The 22,716-nt window shown below is 36.0% G+C and overlaps 1 protein-coding gene across 1 annotated transcript; it reads left to right on the forward strand.

Annotated features, from left to right (window-relative positions):
• The first annotated feature begins 619 nt into the window (after positions 1-619).
• LOC107841878 (pentatricopeptide repeat-containing protein At5g18950) lies at positions 620-18,778 on the forward strand. The gene is made up of 7 exons (XM_047398965.1): positions 620-871; positions 1,362-3,605; positions 11,079-15,179; positions 15,563-16,829; positions 16,924-17,286; positions 17,528-18,080; positions 18,160-18,778. Exon 2 carries the CDS (start codon positions 1,368-1,370, stop codon positions 3,171-3,173), a length of 1,806 nt encoding a protein of 601 aa, XP_047254921.1. The 5' UTR covers positions 620-871; positions 1,362-1,367; the 3' UTR covers positions 3,174-3,605; positions 11,079-15,179; positions 15,563-16,829; positions 16,924-17,286; positions 17,528-18,080; positions 18,160-18,778.
• The last annotated feature ends 3,938 nt before the right edge of the window (positions 18,779-22,716 follow it).

Below are 22,716 nucleotides of genomic sequence, written 5' to 3' on the forward strand. Positions count from 1 at the left end.
ATGAGGATGAATCTTCATTAGTCATTAAAGATAAAAAAAAGTTAACATAACAAAGATTAAAGCAGATGAGAATATTGGTCTATATTGTTAAATATTTACTTAAAATCTACTTAAACAATTAACTCACATTTTAGAAATAACTGAAAAATTTTGTAATCTAAAGTAGTACATTGTCGACAATTTGAAGAAGTTGCAATAATTGAGATGAAAGTTGTCTCAACTGATGATAAGTTGGTAAAATTTTAGGGGAGAAATTTTTGAAGGAAAGATTCAAGGTTTAGGCGTTAATGGTGGAGAAAAAACAGCTTGGGTTTTTGTGTATATGTATGAAGAGTAAAATATCAAATAATTGTTTAAAAAGTAAGAGATTTTATGTATTAATTTCTCTTAAATTTGTGGTTTTGTATAATTTCTCTAAATATTAAATTTAAAATTGTAAGTAATTATTTAAAAAATATTTTTTTTTTTATGTATTAATGTCTCTTAAATTTGTAATTTTATGTAATTTTTTGTAGAAAAAAAGCGGGCTCGGCCCAATCAACGGAAGAATATACAGGCCCAACAAAAGATAGGCTTTGTTTGGCTCAATAGGTACAACTATTTCTGTGAATGCCAAATTAAATAGTCGTCTTCTTCCTCTCATATTTGTAGCTTCACTACACACACCGCAATTTTTTCAGAATAATACCATCTTCCATTCTCACCAATCAGTAAGATTCCTCATTTGTTATTTTTCTAAGATTTAAAGCATTCTTCTCCCAAATTTTCAGTATAGGGATTCTCCTGACTCAGAATTATATATGAAAAAAAAGTTTCAGCATGGTTCTTGAAAGATCAAGACACTAGCTTTCCTTCTTATAAGTCTACAAAGGTAATTATTTTTCATTGGAAATATTTTCTTTGCTCTTTCTTTTTGGCTTTTATGATACCCATTTGAATTCTATTGCAGAATCTTTGCTGCATTTTATATCTCAGATTCATGTATTTAACTGATTTTTTGCTTTCATTTTCGAACACCCGTTTGTGTTTTACTGAAGAAGAACTAATTTGTGTTAACTCATGCTTTTAAGCTAAAATTTGTTGGATTTTCTGTGTACCTATTTGAATTTTATTTTAAACTCTTTCTTGCATTTATTTTATCTGAAAATTTGATTGAAATATCTGGATAACCCATTTGATTTTTGTTGAAGAGTTTGCTGATTTGAAAAATACATTTTCGCATTTGTATCTCATATTGCTATTTGTACACTCTTAAATGTGCATATAAAGAGGCGTTCCATGTATGTAAATTTATGTATTTTAGCTGAATATTTGATTGGCATTTCTGGATAATGATTTGAATTTGATTAAACTATCTGCAGAATTGAATGGCTAGACCTCCATTATTCGTCACAAGCTTGTGCACTCGCCAAAACGTTAACTCCCCAATCCGTAACCTTAGTATTGCTGGAACTAATAGTGGGGTTGAAGGTGAAGCTGCTGCGGAAAGTCCAGATCAATCAAGTCCAGAAAATCATCAAAGTGAGCAACAGAGCTTTGTTGAGATAGCTAAAGATGTGTGCAAAGTCATACGGACACGACCCAGATGGGAACAAATATTGTTATCGGATTTTCCCACTGTTAATTTTACTGATCCAAGATTCTATGCTGAGGTTCTGAAGGCACAAAAAAATCCTCTGTTGTCACTTCGGTTTTATTATTGGCTTAGTTCTCAAAATGGATTTTTGAGGGATCAGTTCTCTGATGAAGTAATATTTAGTGGGCTTGTACAAGCCAAAGCTGCCAGTGCAGCCAAATGTTTTCGGCAAAAGATGAAATTTGTGCCTCAACCTAGTTGTTTGGAGGCCTACATTCAGTGTCTTTGTCAAAATGGATTGATTGAGGATGCCCTCGATGTGTTTATTGAATTGAGAGGTGTTGGCCACTGCCCATCATTGAAAGTTTGGAATTCAGCCCTTTCAGATTCTATTAGAGCTGGAAGAACTGACATTGTCTGGAAATTGTATGAGGATATGATAGAATCTGGTGTTGTAGCAGATGTAGATGCAATTGGGCACTTGATTCAAGCATTTTGTGTGGAGAACAATGTTCCAAAAGGTCATCATCTTCTGCGACAGGTTTTGGAAGCTGGGCATGCCCCTAGTAGTGTTGCTTTTAATAGGCTGATTTACGAATCATGCAAGAATAGAGATTACTTTAGACTGTCATCTCTTCTTCATTCAATGATTGCAACTAATTGTTCTGTTGATATATCCACTTATCAGCATGTTATTCAGGGACTATGTGAAACGAGAAAGAGGCGTGAAGCGTTTCGGATATTTAATGATCTAAAGAATAGAGGCTATGCTCCTGATATGGTTATGTATACAACGATGATTAATGGTCTCTGTAAAATGAAATTGCTTGGAGATGCCCGGAAACTATGGTTTGAGATGATTCAAAAGGGATTCAATCCCAATGTATACACATATAACACAATCATCCATGGGTATTTAACAAACAACCATCTAAGTGAAGCTGAAAGTCTTTATAAGCAAATGTGTGAGAAAGGACATGGAGAGACCACTGTGACATATAATACCATGATTTACGGGCTGTGTCTCAATGGAAGAGTAGAAGAAGCTCACAACTTGTTTAATAAAATGGTCGAGAAAGGTGTTGCCCATGATGTGATCACATATAATTCTCTTATTCAGGGTTTCTGCAAGAATGGGAAGATAGCTGAAGGTCTTCAGTTTTTATATGAACTGTTAAAGCAGGGGTTGCAACCATCACCTGCATCTTATACAGTGCTAATTGAGAAACTTTGTGATATTGGCCATATTTTGGAAGCGAAGTCATTGTGGAACGATATGCAGGATAGAGGTGTCAAACCTGCAGCATCAACTCACGATTCTATCATACTTGGATTGATCAAGCAAGGATATGTGACAGAGGGGCTAGATTGGTTGAGTAGTATGATGAAAAGTAGTCTCAAACCAAGGAGAAAAACTTTTGAGAAACTGATTTATCATCTTTCTCAAGCAGATAAGTTGGATGACTCTTTATCCATTTTAGATTACATGCTTAGGTTAGGTCATGTTGTCAGAGAACGTATTTTGTGTTCTCTAGTAACTAAACTTTGCAAAGATAATTCCCGCCATATTGAGGTGCAACTGGGATATATTGTCTGAGCAATTCAAGATGGTTGATGTCTTTTAAAGATTGCAACACTTTTAAGTTTCATCTTTTCTAAGGCCAAGTTGGAAGAGAAGATTTATTTGCTTTATACATCTTGATCATGCGACTTCCACTTTTTCTGATGTAACTTTATGTTGTATTTTGGTTAGTCTTATTGATTTATGATTTTAGGCTGAAGCTTCATCATCGATTCTTTTTTTCCCTCTTGAGAAATTCCCTGGGGTAGCTGGCCTAGCTTCAGTTGGTACACATATTTGGAACACGGAAAGTAAGGATCCGCTCCTACCTCCTCCCACTTAAACACTACCAAGATTCAGCTATTGATAGGGCTCAAATTCGTGGCTTGCACTACTACTCATTCCACACTGATGTTCTATTACCACTTACAGTGAATTTGATGATGGATGCACTGACACTTCTTGAAGGTACAGTCATTCCTTAAGAGAACCTGCGTTTACTGCTCGGAGAAATGCCAATCACTTCTTCTGAATAACTTTTGTAAAATGAACTGTTTTGATGTGCGTTTCCAGTGTGGTTAGAACATGAATTCTACTTTCCTGTAATATTCAACTTTCATGATCAATGGTACATCATAGGAGGAAATATTTAGTTTGGATCAAAATGTATGACTGATTTTGTGTTTACTTCACTTTGTTTGGTTTGTATCCTAATTTAGAATTTTCTTTCCTTAAAAGAGACAGAAAAGCCAATTGCCTGTTACTTCTCACGGAAGGCTTCTGCAGTTCTGCTTATTACTTTTCACGTTAGGAAAATTATGTCGAATCAATTATTGAGAACCTAAAAGAGCAGAACCTTTTTTGTTATGTCAAAAGCACTGGAGGACCAATGCTTATGAAGCTAAAATTTTCCATTGCTGCAATATCTTTTTAATTAATAAGGTAATTTTTTTTTATTACTCAGCTTTACTTTTGTGCATGTACATCACAATTCCGCCTACTGTAACTAACGGGAAATTCAGTGTGCTTTCTACATTTTACGGCAAAATCAAAAAAGTGAAATTCATCTATTCTTAATCTAAAGATGTTACCAGATTTTCTTTGAAAAACTCTCTGGTTCCTTTCTTTCCACCTCCCAGCATATGCAGGGAGGATTTGTGTCCCAGATTTCTCTCTGTTTGTTTAGGACCTTGTATTACCATCATTGCATTAATTCTTTTGCTGTTATTGCCATACCCACTTAACATTGAATATAGTCAGGAATAGCTGCCTTAGATGTGCTATTACGGGACTATGTATGAAGAGATGATTTAAAATCTCTGTATTCAGACAAATGACATCTGTTACATATAGTCATCCCTCTTCTCTGTAAATTATCTTGGGTAAGTGGAAGCTTCAGGGGCCAAAGTCAAGTGGAAAAGTGCCACTGTCTGGTGCTTTGTTTCTCCATATTTGTATTTATGGATGACAGTGAAAGATCTAGCAATGGAAGAGATCAAACTCTTGTAGTAAGAGTAAACAGTGAAAGATCCAGTTCTTTGTAGCTCCACACGAGTGAGTCTGACTTATCTTCTATGGCCAGTGTTGTTTCCAGCAGCTGAAACAGTTATATCACTTCCCCCATTTTTCAAAAATTGCACGTTCCCGTAAATTTGACGTCCCCACTATTGACCTGTTTCAGTTGAGTGGCACTTTCTCCTGCATCATCATTCTTTCTCTTTGCTGGGTTTGTAGGAAACTGCATTTACTAGTCTCTTAATCGTGATGAGAAAATTTTCATTCGACCGCACTTACACATGCATCCTAAATGTATTTGAGTGTGTGGGGTGGAAAGTAAAATTGTGGCAATTATACAATCAGTAAGGGAACTATGCAAGGTGGAGCAGTGTTATCAAAAGCAAAAAGCACTAAAAAGCTCCGAGGTCTGTTGGGACTTTAAGCGTAAACGCGAAGAAAGCATGGACTTTAATGAAAGATAGCATAAAGAGAGGAAAAAAAATGTTAGCCCAAGATTAATAATCATAAGCATGAATGACAAATATATGAACAAAGAAATTGGGGAAACATGGTCATAAATGATGCTGACGCAGAAGTTCAACAAGGTTTACTTGGAAGGTTCATTGTTGGGACCTTTGTGTAGGGGAGAAGGATATACCCACTCTTGCAGATATTAGAAGATGGGCCACCAGTACATGGAGCAAGGCTTTTGGGGTAACATTTATGAGAGGAATGGAAACTCTTTCCTCTTTGAGTTCCCTAATAAGCACATAGGAGAACAAATCCTTCATGGAGAGTGGACTTGGAAGCATTTGAAGTTGTATCTCCAATGGTGGTCGCAAACAGTCGTATGCTGTACTTAACGAAAGAACTCAACTTGGATTAGAGCTATGGGCATCCCGCTACATCTCTGGACAAAAAGTGCATTCAAAGCCATTGGTGAATAATGTGGTGGATGGCTAGAAATTGAAGAAGAAACTTCTCTAAAGAATCACCTAAAATGGGCAAGGGTGAGAGTCAAAGGTGATAAAGAAACCACTCCAAAAGAGATCAAGCTATCGGAAAAAGGTCGTACCTTTATGATTCCGATTTGGCCAAATTCAAACCTTGGTGGTAACCGGAGAGTTGAAGAAGTCGCTGGACAATAACCCTTGGACAATTAAAAAACATGGATGAGGAAATATCAATTCAATTGTTGGCACAAATGGTGACAGGCACGTGGGATGCACAACAAACCTAACAGCTGTCATGGACCCAGCAACATATGTAAAAGTTTTAGATCATAAAGAGGACGGGCCGAGTCCTACAGGAAAAGAAAGCTTAGAAACAAAGGGTCTGTATTTTAACGAAGGCCCAAACTCATTTAATGAAGCCCAAATTCTGGATTACTTTTTGACAAAAAGAACAGTGGTCTCTAAGCTTAGATCCTATGGAGTACGAGGTAGAAGCCATTTTTAGCAAAGGAGAATTCTTTGGCTGTGTTACTGGAGAGGTAATCACAGAAGAACAAAAAGAGTTCTTTGGTGGAATTCAAAAATCCTAGAGAGCGAGAGGATTTTGTCGACGCTGTAGCATCCATAGACGAGGAAAGAGCTAATACGATCTCTCTTGAATCTCAATCATACTTGCAAATAGCAGATGAAGCGGAAACAGAGTCTTGGAATATTGAAGATGCTGAACCTTTAAACTTCCATGATGTTGAAGAAGAAAGTGATGGGGAGATGGACGCATCAATCTGGGTACATCAAACTATAATTAAGCTGAGTAAGTAGTTGGGAGTGGTCTTCACCGGTGTAGAAAAGAAGCTTTGGCCCTTTTCAAAAAAAATAGACAGTAAAATGCACATTGTGATCAAGGAAGCAGAAAATCAAGTGGGACATTCGACCAAACTCAGGGGTTTGCAGGAATTAAAAGGGTTGGCTATTGACATGAATTTGAGAGTAATGGGTCAAGAAGCGGGGGAAAGGAAAAATCATAGGGACATGGTGAATGTGAAGATAATATCATGGAATGTGAGGGGACTGAATTGCTGAGATAAGAGGAGAATTATTAATTATTGTGTTGTAGGAGTGGAAGGCAGATGTTGTATGTTTACAAGAAACAAAGTTAGAAAGATTCTTATTCTATGGGATAGTAAAGCTTGGGAGGGAGAAGTTGTGGAAACTGTTTCTTACACTCTGACTTGTAGTTTCAAGTCAAAGAATAGTGATTTTGTATGGCGTATGACAGGGGTGTATGCACCACGTGCAACCTTGAAAGACAAGAAATATGGTGGGAAATTGGGGCATTTAGAAGCCTTAGAAGAGAGAGAGCACTCCCCAAGCCAAGGTGCCAAAGAGAAGATGCGAAAGCTAGTCTGAGCTCCTTTCGCTTTGACCCATGAATCTTTCTATCCATTAATCTTTATCTTAACCAAAAGTTCACTAGACCATGGATTCTAGGTGGTGACTTCAACATTGTAAGATATGCCTTAGAAAAGAGAAACACTCTAGAACTTCCATCTAGATGGATGAATTTTCTACTTTGATAAAGGATATGGAGCTGATTGATCCGCAACTTGATGGGGGAAATTACACTTGGACTAGGGGAAACAAATTGAGTCTGGTTCCAGAATTTTTATACTCAACTGAATGGAAGGAAAAGTTCAATAATGTAAAGCAAAAATTAATGCTTAGAGAAACCTTTTGAGGAAGATGTGGTCCTGAGGGGGCTTAACACTTGTGCTGTTGACAAAGAACCAGGACCGGATGGGTACACCATGGAGTTCTTTGTGAAGTGCTTGGAGATTTTAAAGGGAGATTTGATGGCAACTATTTAGAACTTCCATTTCCATTCTTAGGAAGTCTTTGAAAAGAGCTTCAATGCAACTTACATTGCCCTTATCCCAAAGAAGAGCGGAGCTAAAGAATTGAGAGATTTCAGACCAATCAGCCGGATAGGAAGTGTATACAAGCTGATCTCCAAAAATTCTCATAGAAAGGTTAAAGAAGGTGATGCAGAAGTTTATTGACACACAACAAATGGCTTTTTTGAGAGGAAGACTGATTATTGATGCTGCACTCATTGCAAAGGAGTGCCTAGATTCCAGATTGAAGGAGAAAACCTCAGAAATAATGTGCAAATTAGATATACGAAGGCATATGATCATGTCAATTGGGAGTACCTGGTTTGAATGCTACGGAGAATGGGCTTTGGGACAAAATGGATCAGATGGATAAGGTTCTGTATTTGTATTGTCAAGCTATGTTGCTCGAACTCTTCAAAAATATTGACGAGTGCGAGATGGATCCTTTTAAAGTAGTGTATTTTTGAAGGATCCAACACGGGTGCGACAATATTTTTGGAGAGTCCGAGCAACTTAGCTTTCAAGTACTCTGTGTTGATAAATGGCTCTCCAGAGAGATTCTTCCCTACAAACAGGGGCCTGAGACAAGGTGACCCACTATCTCCATTCCTATTCCTTCTAGCCATGGAAGGTCGGAACAATATGTACAAAACAGCTCACAGCTCACAGAAATGGATGGATAAGGGGTTTTAATGTGGCAAAAGAGGGGAGCAACCGACTGGAAGTCACTCATCTGTAATATGTAGATGATGCTCTTATTTGAGGCTATCTCAGTGCTACACATCAACCAGAGGAAGGGCCTCATTTTTCATGTCAATGAAGTAACTACAATGCATCAATTAATCGACATCTACGGTGGGGAAGTAGGACAGTTATCATCTACATACTTGGGCATGCCTTTGGGAGTCAAAAGCAAGTCCAAAGAGATTTGGAATGGTGCAGTGGAGAGATGTGAGAAAAGGCTGTCTAGATGGAGGTCACTATTTATTCAGAGGTGGTATACTAGTTTTGATCAACTCAGTACTAGATGATTTACCAACTTGTCTGATGTCTGGCCTTCCCCTTCCTGTCAAGGTGGAAGACAGAATAGATGCATTGAGGATAAAATTTTTCTGGCATGGTGAAAAAGAATATAAAGGTTTCCATCTGGTCAAATGAAAAACTTTGTTGCTGTCCAAGAAGCAAGGTGGATTAGCCATCAGGAATTTGAGAAAGCAAACATGGAGTGGTTGTGGAGGTTTACTTTAGAAGGTCAGTCTCTACGGGGAAGGTGATCCAAGCCAAATATGAAAAGGAAGGGTCCGTGAAAACAAAGGATGTACTGCATATGGAACTAGTTTATGGAGATCAATTAGGAATCTATGGCATTCTTTCTTTATGAATACTAGTTTCAAGGTGAAAAATGGCGGGAAGATCAATTTTTGGGAAGATAATTGGCTAGGAAATGGAAGTCTCAAGCAGTGTTATCTTTAGCGAGTGCCATGTCGCCAATGGTGAATGGCGGTGAGGCGAGGCAGTGTCACCATCTGCCTTCGTGGCGATGCAACCTATGAAAGGCGAAACCAAAAGCGAGAATGACGACGAGGCGAGGCACTAAAGGCGATACTTTTTTATTTTTTAAAATTAGGGTCTTAAGGATAAAAGGTAATTTTAGGGCTTTTATTTCCATTTTGCTTTGACCGCTACCACTGAGAGGCGACTGCGACTAAGACGACTGTAACTGCAAGTGATTCCGGCGACTCCATTAAATGACGATTGGTAAGTCGTTCTATGTTTTTTCTTCTTTTTCTACTTTCTTCTTATTTTCTCCACTGGCGAGTCGTTACTCATAGTTTGCTGATTTCTTCTTAATTTTTTTTCTTCTTCTACTTTCTTCTTCTTTGATTTTCTCCTCTGTTTTTCTTCTTCTACTTCTTCCTGTATTTTTTTTTTCACAATAAGTAAAAACTCAGTATCTATTATCTATTTTTATTTTTTGACTTGAAATTATTACTATTATATTATTGCTATTGAGATTATGATTATTTATATATGTAGTTAAATATTTTAATTTAATGGTATTAATTGTCGCCGCACTTCCAAAAAGCGATCGCGTCGCCGCGTGGCGAGACAAAGCCGTGTCGCCTCTTGTCGTCTTTCGCCGTCCAAAACACTGGTCTCAAGTGCTTATTCCCAGATATCTATCAACTGAATTAACAACAAATGTCTACACTTCAAGAAGGAGAGGGGGAAGCAAGAACCAACAGAGCTGGTGGAAACTGATTCCATCATGTATATGGTGGTCGGTATGGATGGAAAGGAATGGTAGATGTTTTGAAGATAAGCCCAATTCCATTCAGAAAGTTAAATGAAATTGTCTTGTATCTTGACTTTTTTGTTGTAAACAATTATGTATAGAGGACGCTGATCAAATTATAGATCTAATAGGAAGCTTGTAATTTTTGGAGGTGGCCAGCATACCTTTAAAGCTGAAGAATACAACCTTACCAGTTTCAAAAAAAAAAAAATGTCTACACTTCAAGAAGTATGGTCTGAGCATGGATGGAACCTGACCTATAGAAGATAAATGCCAGACTTGGAGTTAGAGAGATTAACTGAGTTTTATGGCACACTTGATCAGCTTTTAGGCCTCAAGGAAGGAGATGACACTCTCAGATGGAATTGTCAAAGTAAAGGTTACCTCACTGTCAGCTCTGCATATCTCTGCATATAGAGATATGAACCAGTTGGGAAATCAAATCAGGTTTTTACCTTGGAAACTTATATGGAAGGTAAAGATCCCACATAAAGTGGTTATAGTTGAGTCCAAGATGTTTTTTCTGTGAGCAGTATGCAGAGACAATCAACCATCACTTTCTAAACTGTAAAGTGGTTAGCCAGTTGTGGAATCTATTTACTAGTTTCAGAGGCAGTGGTAGTACTGATAAGAGTAGATGGAGAATTGTCCTAGCAGTTATCTGGTGGACCATATGAAAGGAGAGGAATTCTAGATGTTTTGAGAATAAGAGCAGCCCATTACACAAGATTAAAATGAGCTGCATTATCACTTTTTGCTACTGGTGTAGTTCTGAGTATATAGATGACCCTGTGGCTATTGTAACATACTAGGATCATTAAAAGATGAAGGAGGGTCTAGGGATAGCTTTTGTTTTTCATTTTTTTCTCTTTTTCTGTTACTCCTACACAGGATAGGTTGTAAATTTTTGGATATCAGCCTGATGCTGATGAATAATACAAAATGTTACCTTTGTCAAAAAAAAAAAAAATTGAAAAAATTACGATAAAGTGTAACTTCAATTGTTTAGTTCGCCTCTTTAGAAGAGGCTCATTGGCAAGGAAAAGTATGCCTTAGAAAATTAATAACGACACTGAAGCTCACATTAAGCGAGGTGAAACGCTCAACACATTTTGAGCCTCGCTTTAGGGCTTAACTGTGCTTTAAGTTCTCTTTTGATGATATTGAGGTGGAGCTGATTCAATTTACTTGCCTTCATTTGAGTCCTGGGTGCACTTCTTGCCTATCCTTTTTCCTTTAAATCTGTCTTAGGTTATTGCACACATTCTGTTGGTCTTTAAGATGCCCTTAATAACATATTCAGGTGCCTATGATCATGGAAGGATGATTCAAGTTAGACATACTGATGAAGGCTAAAAAAGGAATGAGGTCTCCTCATTCATCTCCTAATGTGCTTCCTCAGGTAGAAGTCAATTTTGTCCTACAAGATTCTAAAAGGTACAATAAATGACATCTTTCTGATAATGCTGACTACTTTTGCTTTGATAAGCGCAATGGATGACGACGACAATGATTTCTTACGGGAGAAATATATCTTGCAGTTTTTCTTATTAAAAACTAATTTGTTGGCCACCTATGCTTTAAATTCTCTCATACATTGAGTAACCATCTGTATAGGCTTCTCGATTATGTCCATATCAAACTTGTAATTTCAACAAAAAGTGATGGAAGGCAAGTGACAAACAAATTACATGTTTGTTAATTAACAAGATGAACTCTTTCTCTAGTTGTGGCTAATTTAGTGTAGATAGCTGGAAGTTTACAAGTTATGATGGGAGCATCCTGATGGCCTGCATTATGGTTAAACGAAAAGTGATGGAAGACAAGTGACAAACAAATTTCATGTTCGTTAATTAACAAGATGAACTCATTCTCTGTTGTGGTAATTTAGTGTAGATAGCTAGAAGGTTACAAGTTATGATGGGAGCATCTTGATGGCCTGCATTATGGTTAACTCCACATAAAGTTGAAAGTAGATTTAGAAATTGTGTGTAGCAATTTGAGATGGCTCTCCAGAAAAACTGTAGTCTATTTTTATCAGGTTACTGAAATTTAGGAAAATGAAAGGGGAGGGAGCCTTGGAGTAACTGGTAAAGTTGATTCCATGTGACCAAGAGGTCACGAATTCAAGCCGTGAAGCAGTAAGTAGGGTAAAATTGCGTACAATAAACCCTTCGGGTTCGATCCTTCCTCGGACCCCGACATAGCCGGAGCTTTAGTGCACCAGGATGCCCATTTACTAAAAACTGGAAAAATGAGAGTATGTTCTTTCTAGAGGATCTCTGTGTACGTTTCCATGTTTTTCCTGGGTAGAGGAACAACTTGATGGCTTATTCTTTAAGGCAATCCAAGAAGATGAGGTCCTCTGGATAAAAACATTCTGCAGACATGTGCCAGAAACTATTGTACCACAGCAGATAATTTTAGTTGATAATGTCCAAGTCTAAGAAGATGAGGGTCTCATGTGAACACCTATTGCTGATAGTATAGGAAAATATGAGTATCTAAGAAACAAAACAGTGAGGCAAGATTGTTTTGGATATCCTGTGTTTTTTAATTTAATTGTTCATGTCGTCTGCGTCTCCTCCCAAATAGAGGTCAAATGATCCTCCTGACTCTAGATCTACAGTCCTCAATCTTTGGGGTATCATGTCAAAGCTGAAGTCGATTCAATTAGCCAATAAATTTCCCGGTTGCAAAGGACCAAGTTATAGCTTTATTTGATCAAGTTCCCTTGGTCATTGTTGTTTTCTTCACACCAGCCAATGGAACCGTTCAATCAGTGAGATTCAAAGTCCTATGTGTTCTCCTAGTCCTGAGATTGTTTGCTCAAGTCTAGGTAGGAGTACAAGAGATGTTCTATAGTGAAGTACCTCAAAATAGTGGCAAGTTGATGACACAAGTTCTGGGATGATAGAGATACTGTTGTGCTGCAGAGGTTTGCGTAGGTTGAACTCTATAATTCAATGTACAGGGATGATATCTTGGTTACTTTTGGGTTCCAATATTGGTATTGCCAACCAAAATCACGTCGTGGAGAGTTGTCCAATAATGTACTTCATAGGTAGTACCAATATCAAGTTGATGGATCTCAAGCTAGGTTATGATATCAGCTGGCAGTTGATGGAGTTCAGCTAATAGCAGAATTAGTAGAGTTTTAATAGAGTCATCCCTCTCTTCTAAAAACTATCCTGGCTAAGGGCCACTTCATTGACTAAAATCCAGCAGAAAAATGCCACTTCGCGGAGCTTTTTTCCTCCACATTTGTCTCTGTAGCTGTGTTCCTACTTCAACAGAAGAAGTGATCAAGCTCTTGTTATAAGAGTTAACAGCAAAAGATCTAGTTTTTTGTAGCTTCCAGACTAGTGAGTCTGTCTTTCTTCTAGGGCCTGCGCTGTTTCACAGTTATAGTTGCTGCAATTTCTATTGCATCGCCATACCTTTCTATAAGAGTTAACGGCAAAAGATCTAGTTCTTTGTAGCTTCCAGACTAGTGAGTCTGCCTTTTCTTCTAGGGCCTGCGCTGTTTCACAGTTGTAGTTGCTGCAATTTCTATTGCATCGCCATTCCTTTTCTTTGCTGCTCGCGTTACAGTCAGCTTACTATACGTTAGGTTGTCTTCTTCTCTATAGTGCATTTAGGAGCTAAGCATTCTAACCAGAAGATGCTGGTAAGTGGTAACTGAATGCATGTTCGATTGAATTATTATTTTGAAATTGGTATTGTTTTGCCAGGTTAAAAAGCTTTTTAAGGAAAAGAGAAAGGAGAAGGAAATAGTGAATACGGATTATAGGACTTGAGGTGTGTTATGTGTATATAATCTGCTGCTATTTTTAGTAGTAACCTGCATATCACTGTAAAAAATATAGTATTGATCTTAGCATTTTAAAGCGAGGAGCTATTTCCAGATTTGGATATCTTTCTTGCTCTTATAAATTTGGAATATGGAGGGGATTAGACAAGTGAAGACGATCACTGAAAAAAATAGTTGATAGAAAAACAATGTTCTCCCTATGCTTGAACATTCTGAAGCAATGAACTATTCATATATCTGCTATCTCTTGTTGCTCTATTACCTAAGGAGTTCCAGAGAAAAATTTAAGTATGCCAAAATGAATGTTCTAATTCTTGTCTACTTCAGATCAACGTCATCATTTTCTACTTTACTTTACTTCAACTCTTTCGCATCTTTTGAAAGCAGCTTGCACAATTCATCAGTCAAGCCTTCAATGTTTATGTGTACCCCAAAACCAGGGTCTTGAGAGGGCTCATCATCCTCGGAATCAGAGTCGTTGAATGCTGTTTCTATCTTTTTGTGCATGCGCTCTAGAAAACTTTCATCATCCCTCAACTTCTTGTCATTGTTTCTCTTTTGCATCTCCATTTCCTCTTCTGATGATGTGTCTGAATTCAGGTTAAACATTTCTTTCAACTGTTCGTGAGTGAGTTCACTCGATGCAGAAGTTCCAGCTGAATCATACTTATGTGGTTTACAAGTCATTATTTCCTTGTCCTCTTTGAATGTCTCTGAAATTGATAAAAGAATATCATATAGATGATATGTATGTTTTGGATTAATCAATCAAACAAAGAAGTTGCTACTAAATACCTTCATCATTGGTATTAAAGAATGTGTGAAGCTAATTGTTGGAATTAATTGAACACTTCCAATTGTTGATGGATAAAAATAGTCCTATTGGAGAACTGTGCACAAATATCAAGGTGAAAAAGAACATCTGTAAACTGTCAGCAAAAATTTTAAGTCATCTACAACCCCTTAAAGTTGTTTGAAAAATTCACTTAAACACTTCAACCTAGCTTTGTTTTTATTGAACTCCATTATCACTGCACATTTGAGTCATTTAAACACTTTTTGCCCACATGGCACGTTGACTGTTGTTCACACCTCACTGGGCGTGTGGATCAGCCTTTCAACATCTTTTTAATTTTTTCCCAAATGTTCTTTTTTTCTTTCTTATTATTTGTATTTCGGAAAATGGTCTAATATACCCTTCAAGTTTGGAAAATGGTCCACAAATATCCTTCTTTCACCTTTAGACTCAAAAATACCCTTTCACTTAACAGTTAACACGTGTCAATTTATTATTGGTTAGAAATTTAATTAATTAATAATTTATTATTATTAATAAAAAAATAAATGACCCAACCAGATCCCACTACCCCACCCAACTAAAAACCCGATCCGACTAAATATCTTATGAAAAAATCGGATCATAACATCAAAAGGGGGAAAACACTTTACAGCATAGCATCCACTACTCTCTCTTAGTAAAAAAAAAATAAAATCAAATCACGCTATTCAAACTTGGAGCTGCGATTTATAGATCGTTGATCCGGTGGTCTTCTCCGATTAATCTGATCAGTAAAACACTTTTGTTTTCAAGTAAGAACTGAAGAACCCATCAATCTAATGTTAGGGTTTAGTTAGAATCTGATTTATCTTCCTATTATAAGACCTAATGCTTGTTTGGTTGAATGTATGTTATAAGTTTTTATTATTTTATATGCTTCTTTATTCATATGATTGTAGTCAATATTTTTTCATTGTATTTGCTGTTTTTCAAATGCATGTGATCCCTATAGCTTTACTCCTTTGTCTTCACATTAAAATAATTTTTTAAGTCCCTAAAGTTTAATATGTTTATTCATTCAGTTGTCTAACAAGCTTCTTTTTTTATTGTTCAAATAATTTTTTAAGTCCCTAAAGTTTAATATGTTTATTCATTCAGTTGTCTGACAAGCTTCTTTTTTTATTGTTTGTGACAGATATTTATTGAAGAATGATTGATAAAGTGGACTTGGTATTTCATTATGGGGGAAAGTGGGTTCTATCTCCTCAACTAGTCTACATCAAAAAACTAAGTCAGTCTTGGAAAGAATATGCTATTGATATGTTGTCATATATTGATATATATGTAGAGTTCATAGAAACGTTTGGTTTTAAGGCTGTAAAGCAGCTCCTAGTAACAGGACCTACCGGTAGGTATTTTATGCTTAAGGATGATTCAAGCATTAGGACATTGCAATCTATTTTCTCTTATGATTTCAGAGTGATTCAACTGTTTGCTGTAGATGAGGGTGAAACTCCCGTTATTGCTCCAAATATCTCTCTGATTAATGAGCCTACAGTGAATACAATAGATATTGGAATTGGAACCGATTGTGAATCAAGTGAGGAGGAGGAAAATAATGAACCTATTCCTAGTGATTATAGTAGTGAAGAGTTGAAAGTGTTCAGGAAGGAAAAAAAAATAGAGAAATCAATGACAGATTAGATAGGTTCTTAGAGTTGGACAAAGGTATGTGCTTTAAAAATCTTAAAGAAGCTAAAAGAATCGTGAGCTTTTATTGTATCGCTAGGAAGGTTGGACTTAAAGTTGATAAAAGTGACAAAACTAGATTGAAATGTGTGTGATGTTGGATGTCCCTTTGAGTGTTTGATTTCTGAAGACAGGATCAGGGGTTCAAAATTAAGACCTTGAATGTAGAACACATATGTTGGCCAGCTTTGAAGAATAGAAGAGCTACTCAAGATGCTTTAGTTCACTACTTTAAGAAAAAAATTCAAAATAATCCGAAGTACAAGGTCTCAGACATGGCAAGATATAGATGATAATTTTTCATTGAATGTTAGTCTTTCAAAGATGAAAAGGGTTAAGAGGCTTGTGTTAGAGAAATTGGAGGGTAGCTACATTGATGAATTCAATAAGTTGGAAGGTTATGCTCAAGAATTGAGGGATAGCAATCATGGTACTGATGTGGTCATAAATATATCTAAAGAAGCTTTGAAACAAGGAAAAAGAAGATTTCTAAGAATGTATGTGTATTCAAGCCTTGAAAAATGATTGGAAAGGGGGTTTGAGGCCATTTATAGGGTTGGACGGTACTTTTTTGAAGGGGATATGTAAAGGAATCTTATTGGTTGCACTTGGACAAGATTCAATGAAACACTTCTATCCTCGTTGAGTTGCTGAGAAATTTCTTAGAGTTGACAGATGGTGAAGGAGTGACATTCATGTCTGATATGCAAAAGGTAATTCTTATGTAAATAGTACTTTAATTTTCTGCTTTTTAGTTGAAGTGTTATTCTAGTAGTATTTAACTAATTTTGTTGTTAATTATTATAGGGGCTGCTGGATGCTGTTGCTCAAGTCTTTCCCAAGGCGCATCATAGATGGTGTGTAAGACATATAGAAGCAAATTGGAGCAAGATTTGGAAGACTGTAGAAATGAAGAAGTTACTATGGTGGTCTGCTTGGAGCACCTATGAAGAAGAATTTCATGATCAATTAAAGAATATAGGTAGTGTGTCTGAACAAGCTGTCGAGGATTTGTTGTGGTATCCTGCACAACATTGGTGCAGGGCATATTTTGACACAATCTGCAAGAATCAAGGATGTGATAATAATTTTACAGAGTCATTCAATAAATGGATTCTAAAGGCAAGGGCGCAACCTATAATCAAGATGTTAGAAAATATTAGAATTAAGGTAAGTTATTATTTTACTCGCTTCACTTAATTTGATTTTTTTTCACTTTAAAATAGAAGTTACAGAAGCTAAAACTAAGTGACAAAGTTACAGAAGCTCTAAAACTAAGTGACAGAAGCTAAGTGTGGTTGTATAGCTTAACAAAACCAATCCAACCATTCTATTTTTCAGTTTTATAACTATATATGCATGCAGTTTTTTTAGTTACTGGTTAGCTTAATATCAATGTTTGTATATGTAGGTAATGAATAGGTTGAAAGAACTTGATGAGGAGGGTAGAAAGTGGAAAGAAAATTTCAGTCCATATGCTTTGGAACTGTATAATGATTACTTGATCATTGCACAATCTTGTCACATTCATTCTAATGGAGACCAAGGTTATGAGGTGGTTGAGGGAGAAGATCGACATGTTGTGAATCTTGCTAGGAAGAAGTGCACATGTAGAACGTGGGACTTGACAGGTATTCCATGTCCTCATGCCATTAAAGCCTATCTTCAAGACAAACAAGAACCAAAAGTTCGTTTGCACCCGTGTTATTTAAAGGAGACATACAATTTAGTGTATATGCATAAAATACAACCTGTTAGAGGTGAGAAATTCTGGAAAATTGATCCTTCTCGTGCTATGGAGCCACCAGAAATAGTTAAAATGGTAGGTAGACCAAAGCTTAAGAGGAAAAGAGAAAAAGCTGAGGGAAGAAAGAGGGAGGGGGTGTGGTCAGCTTCAAGAAAAGGATTGAAAATGACATGGACATTGTGGTGACACTGGTCACAATCAAAGAAAATGTCCTTTGGTAAGTAATTTATCTTTATGTAGTCAATAATTATGCTAATTAATCCATCAGTTTAACTACTTTGTCAATTTTTTTTTAGCTTCAAAGATCAGCACAAACAGCCCAAGATGTGGTAGTTGCAGCACCCCTAGCGAGTCAAGAATCTATCAGTGTCTTCATGCCTACTCCTGATTTTATTTGTTCTTCCAGTCAACAGAAAAGCCTCTTTGCTGGACTTTCAAATTCAAAGACATCAATCAACCTATTACATCTTTAAGTGTAGTTTCTGATGAAGATGATGAATCTGAGGAGGAGGATCAGACAATTCTAAAGCCTAAGGCAATATCTGAAGAAAAGACTAGGCTTCGACCAACTGGTACTAGGAGAATTGGCTTCAAGGGAGATGAAAATGGCGCGAGTATGCCCACTAATTTGCCATATTCACCAAGAAAACTTACTTGGAAAGGCAAAAGAGCTACGACTTCAAATCAGTTGACAATTGAAAAGAAAAAATTGTCAAACTAAAGACAAAGAGGGGCGGCAAGCAGTAGGTAACTGCATTATGTAGTTGTTTTATAGTTTTGATATTTTTCTGGTTTTTTATGTTAATCAGATTTGAAAGTTGTATTTGGAATCATTTATCAATACTTTGTAGTTTTTGAACAATATCGTTATATGAGAATGCTATTGGAAGCTGGGAACAAGTTAGTTTTTTTCAACTTTGGTGCATTTTTTGCTACTGCTTTCTAATAGTTTTGTTTTTCCAAACTTTGATTTGGGTAAGGTTACCTGCGAGGGAGATATTCACATTGGTATTCTGCTGCTGCTGTGTATAGACCATCTCTACCATGACTTTTTAAATTGGGTAGTTTGAATCTCTTATGTTTCTTTTCGTCAGTTTTGCCAGTTTTGCATCACTGCTGGTTAGATGTTTTTATTTCTCTCTTCTTTTTTTTTTATCTTTTTCCGCAAGTAACCATTTTCAGTTCTGGTTTATTAGCAATGTTCTGCAAGTAACTTTTGACCTTCAAGAGTATGGGGTCGTTTATCGTGATGCATAACATAGACAAGTGAGCTGAAGGCACCTTGTGCATTGCTGCAGGTATACTGGTGCAGCTCCCGTTACCGAAACATATTAATAAAGAAAAAGTTCTCAGTGAAATCAGTCTGGAAAAGGTTGTAGATGGCTTTCATCCTCTGAATATTCTCAATTCATTAGTTTTTGTTTCCTATACGCTTGCGATATAGCTTTTCCCAATTAAATACTACTCCCTCTGTTTCAATTAGTTTGTGTTTTGACTTGATGCGGAGGTTTAATAAAGAAAGGAAGATTTTTCAGTCTTGTGATCTTAAACATATGTTAAACGTGTCAAAATGCTGTTTAATCTTGTGATCTTAAACAAGTCACATGAAAAGTTGGAATTAAAAAATTGCTAAAAAAGAATTAATATTTTTTTGAAACGGACTAAAAAAGAAAGTGACGAAATCAATTGAAATGGAGGGAGTATTAAACGGACGAGATTCTTTTATATTTTTTATTTGTTATATTTGTTATTTGTCCTGAACCGGGGTTTATCGGAAACAACCTCTCTACTTCGCGGAGGTAGTGATATGAACTGTGTATACTTTACTCTCCCCAGATTGGGAATCACTGGGTATGTTGTTATCGTCATCGTCGTCGTCGCTTAACTAAGTTGCTGCACACTTTTTTCAGATCAAAGGCAGCTGAATCAAACCAGGTGCTGCAGTAATTGATGTTGGGACAAATACTGTAGATGATCCTTCTAGGAAGTCGGGTTATAGGCTCGTTGGAGATGTCGATTTATAACTCCAGTTCCGGGAGGCGTTGGACCAATGATGCTTACAATGCTTCTGAAGAATACATTGGATGGAGCTAAACGAGTTATGGACAAGTAATCACTTCAATTCCTTTGGCTCTGTAGACTACAATAAATATGTCATGGCTACAAGAAGATATGCAGATTTGGCAACTGAAAGAAAAGTTATTTTCAAAGAATCATAAAAGATCAAGGAAGAAGAGAGTAGTGGAATGATATGCTGTAAAGTGTTTTCCCTCTTTTGATGTTATGACCCAATTTTTTCATAAGATATTTAGTCGGATCGAGTTTTTAGTTGGGTGGGATAGTGGGATCTGGTTGGATCATTTATTTATTTATTAATAATAATAAATATTAATTAGTTAAATTTCTAACCAATAATAAATTGACATTTGTTAACTGTTAAGTGAATGGATATTTTTGAGTTAAATAGGTTGAAGAAAGGATATGTTTGAGCCTAAAGATGAAGAATTTGTGGACTATTTTCCAAACTTGAAGATATATTAAACCCTTTTCCATTTGTATTTTCAAAAAAATATTTCCCCCTTCTTATTTTAAGACCGCCGCTCCTGCCACCACTCTACCACCATAAGGAAAAAATGGAAGAGTGATTCTTTTGGACATACAAAAAAAAAAAAAAAATCTAAATCCTTTAGGTTTTATCCCCTTAACAGAATTCCTCTCCTTTTGTTTTCCTTGTGTTACCGTGGCTGCTTCTCCACCCAGAAGAATCACTCTTGCATTTTTCTCTTCATGCTAGAGTATCATTTTTTTTTCATTCTACCTATTTTTTCGTTCTTTTAAAAATAAAAGATTGTTAATCGAGAAAATTTATGCAGAAGAAAATTATTAGAGGAGAATAAGAAGGAAAACATGTGGAGAATCGAAAAACTTGACTGATAGAGTGGGGAAATTATGACGACCGGGAAATAGAGAAACAGGGAAGATTGGGGAAGGGATGTATAAATGGATTTTTGCTTTGATTTTTTATAAAATTATTTCATTTTGGGTGACATTTTTTTAATCATCAAAATTCATTTTTATGATTATTTTAATTGAAAATGCCATATGTCACCGTTTGATTGTTATTCTGACGCTCATTGTCATGTACATTACACTCGCTATTTTTTAAAAATTAGAGTGTCTAATAGGAAGAAGGCTAAGTTAACGTATGAATAATGTGGGCAACTTTAAGGGTCCGTTTATGACTTAAGTGAAATAATGTTCTCGAAATTATAGGGCTCTTTTGGCTGAGGAACACGTTATCTCGGAACTAATTATCCCCAAATTAGTTATTCCAGAATTGTTATCCCACCCTTAATATAGGATAAAAATGACACTACAGTCACAAAATAACTAATTCCAAAATAAGTTTTCCACCATTTTATTCCAACCAAACATGGGATAAATTCATTTTAAAATTAATCCCAAAATTAATTATCCATTATCTCTCGTGCCAAACAAGCCCTAATATTTTCCTTTATTTTTCATGACAAGCATGGTTAATAATCATTCAAAATAACTTTTCCCAAAATTTAGAACAGAGACAAATATCTAGGTGCTACACAAACAAACAAATCAAATAATTGAAAAGAATAGAAATAAAAGCCCCCTCAAACAAAGTTTGTAATTGTCCCTTCGTTTGTTACTCACACAAATACACACAGACATAACCAAAACACACAATATATACCTTCACGTTCTTGCTCTGCAAGTTTCATTAGAAACTCATCCAAATTCTTCTGCAAAATATTTCGATCATTGAGGAGGAATTCGATTTCACCAGTGATTTTAGCAGCAACAGAAGTTTTTGCATCTATGTGACTAAGTTTGGCTTTAAGTTCCACGATCTCATACTCGATGCCTTGAATGATTTCACGAATCTTGTGTTCAGACCATGTCATTCTATAACCAGCAGTAACAGGATTATTCTCCGGTGGGATTTCATCATCATCAGCACCACAATCCTTACTAAAGCTTTCTCCGGTAACAATTTTATCCTCATCCATTTCTCTGATGAACAAAAAAATTGTACTTACATACAACTGATAATATCCAAATTAACACGGCTATATGTAGTGAAATTTCGTAGTTTAGTTGAAGTAATCCCGCAAAGATTTCATCATCTTTAATGTAATTGTAACTGAAACTCATGTGAATTTATGTTCACACCAAAGTAACTTTCTATTGAGAATAATTAATGAACTAGTGTGATTATAATTCGTCCTAGATTTTATTGAATTAACCTTAATTTAAATTAATTAAGTTGTTGATCTTTAGAATTGAAATGGGATTTGCTCAAATTTAAATGCATTTGCAATAAATCTGAATGCATTTATATGTTTGAGATTGTTTTGCTATAAATATAGGTGATATTTGCATTACATAACTATGACGGTTTGAGATTGTTTTGCTATAAATATAGGTGATATTTGCATTACATAACTATGACGTCTTGCCTAGGCATAAATACTTTTCGTGCTCGAGTTGTGGTATTTAACATTTTAAATCTAAGTGTCATGAGAAGATTTGACAAAAAGATCAGTTTCAAAAATTTATTCGCAAAATGCCTGTTCAATCTCTTTTTCATTTATTTTTCCATTTTTTGGGTTTAAAAAGCGAGAAAAGATGAGGTTGAGGTGCTTTTTATAATTTTAAAGAGTTTGAACAAGATTTTAAGTCCAATAAAATATACTTGGGTCCATATCTGGTCTCCTAAAATTGAAATAAGTCTATTTCTCTCTCCAATCTCTCCAGTCTGATTTCTGTTCTACCCCAAGCTTGAATCTCCAGTATGTTATTTTCTCGTTTCAAGTATT

Source organism: Capsicum annuum, chromosome 1 (genome assembly GCF_002878395.1).
Source record: "Capsicum annuum cultivar UCD-10X-F1 chromosome 1, UCD10Xv1.1, whole genome shotgun sequence".
Classification (NCBI taxonomy): Eukaryota; Viridiplantae; Streptophyta; class Magnoliopsida; order Solanales; family Solanaceae; genus Capsicum; species Capsicum annuum.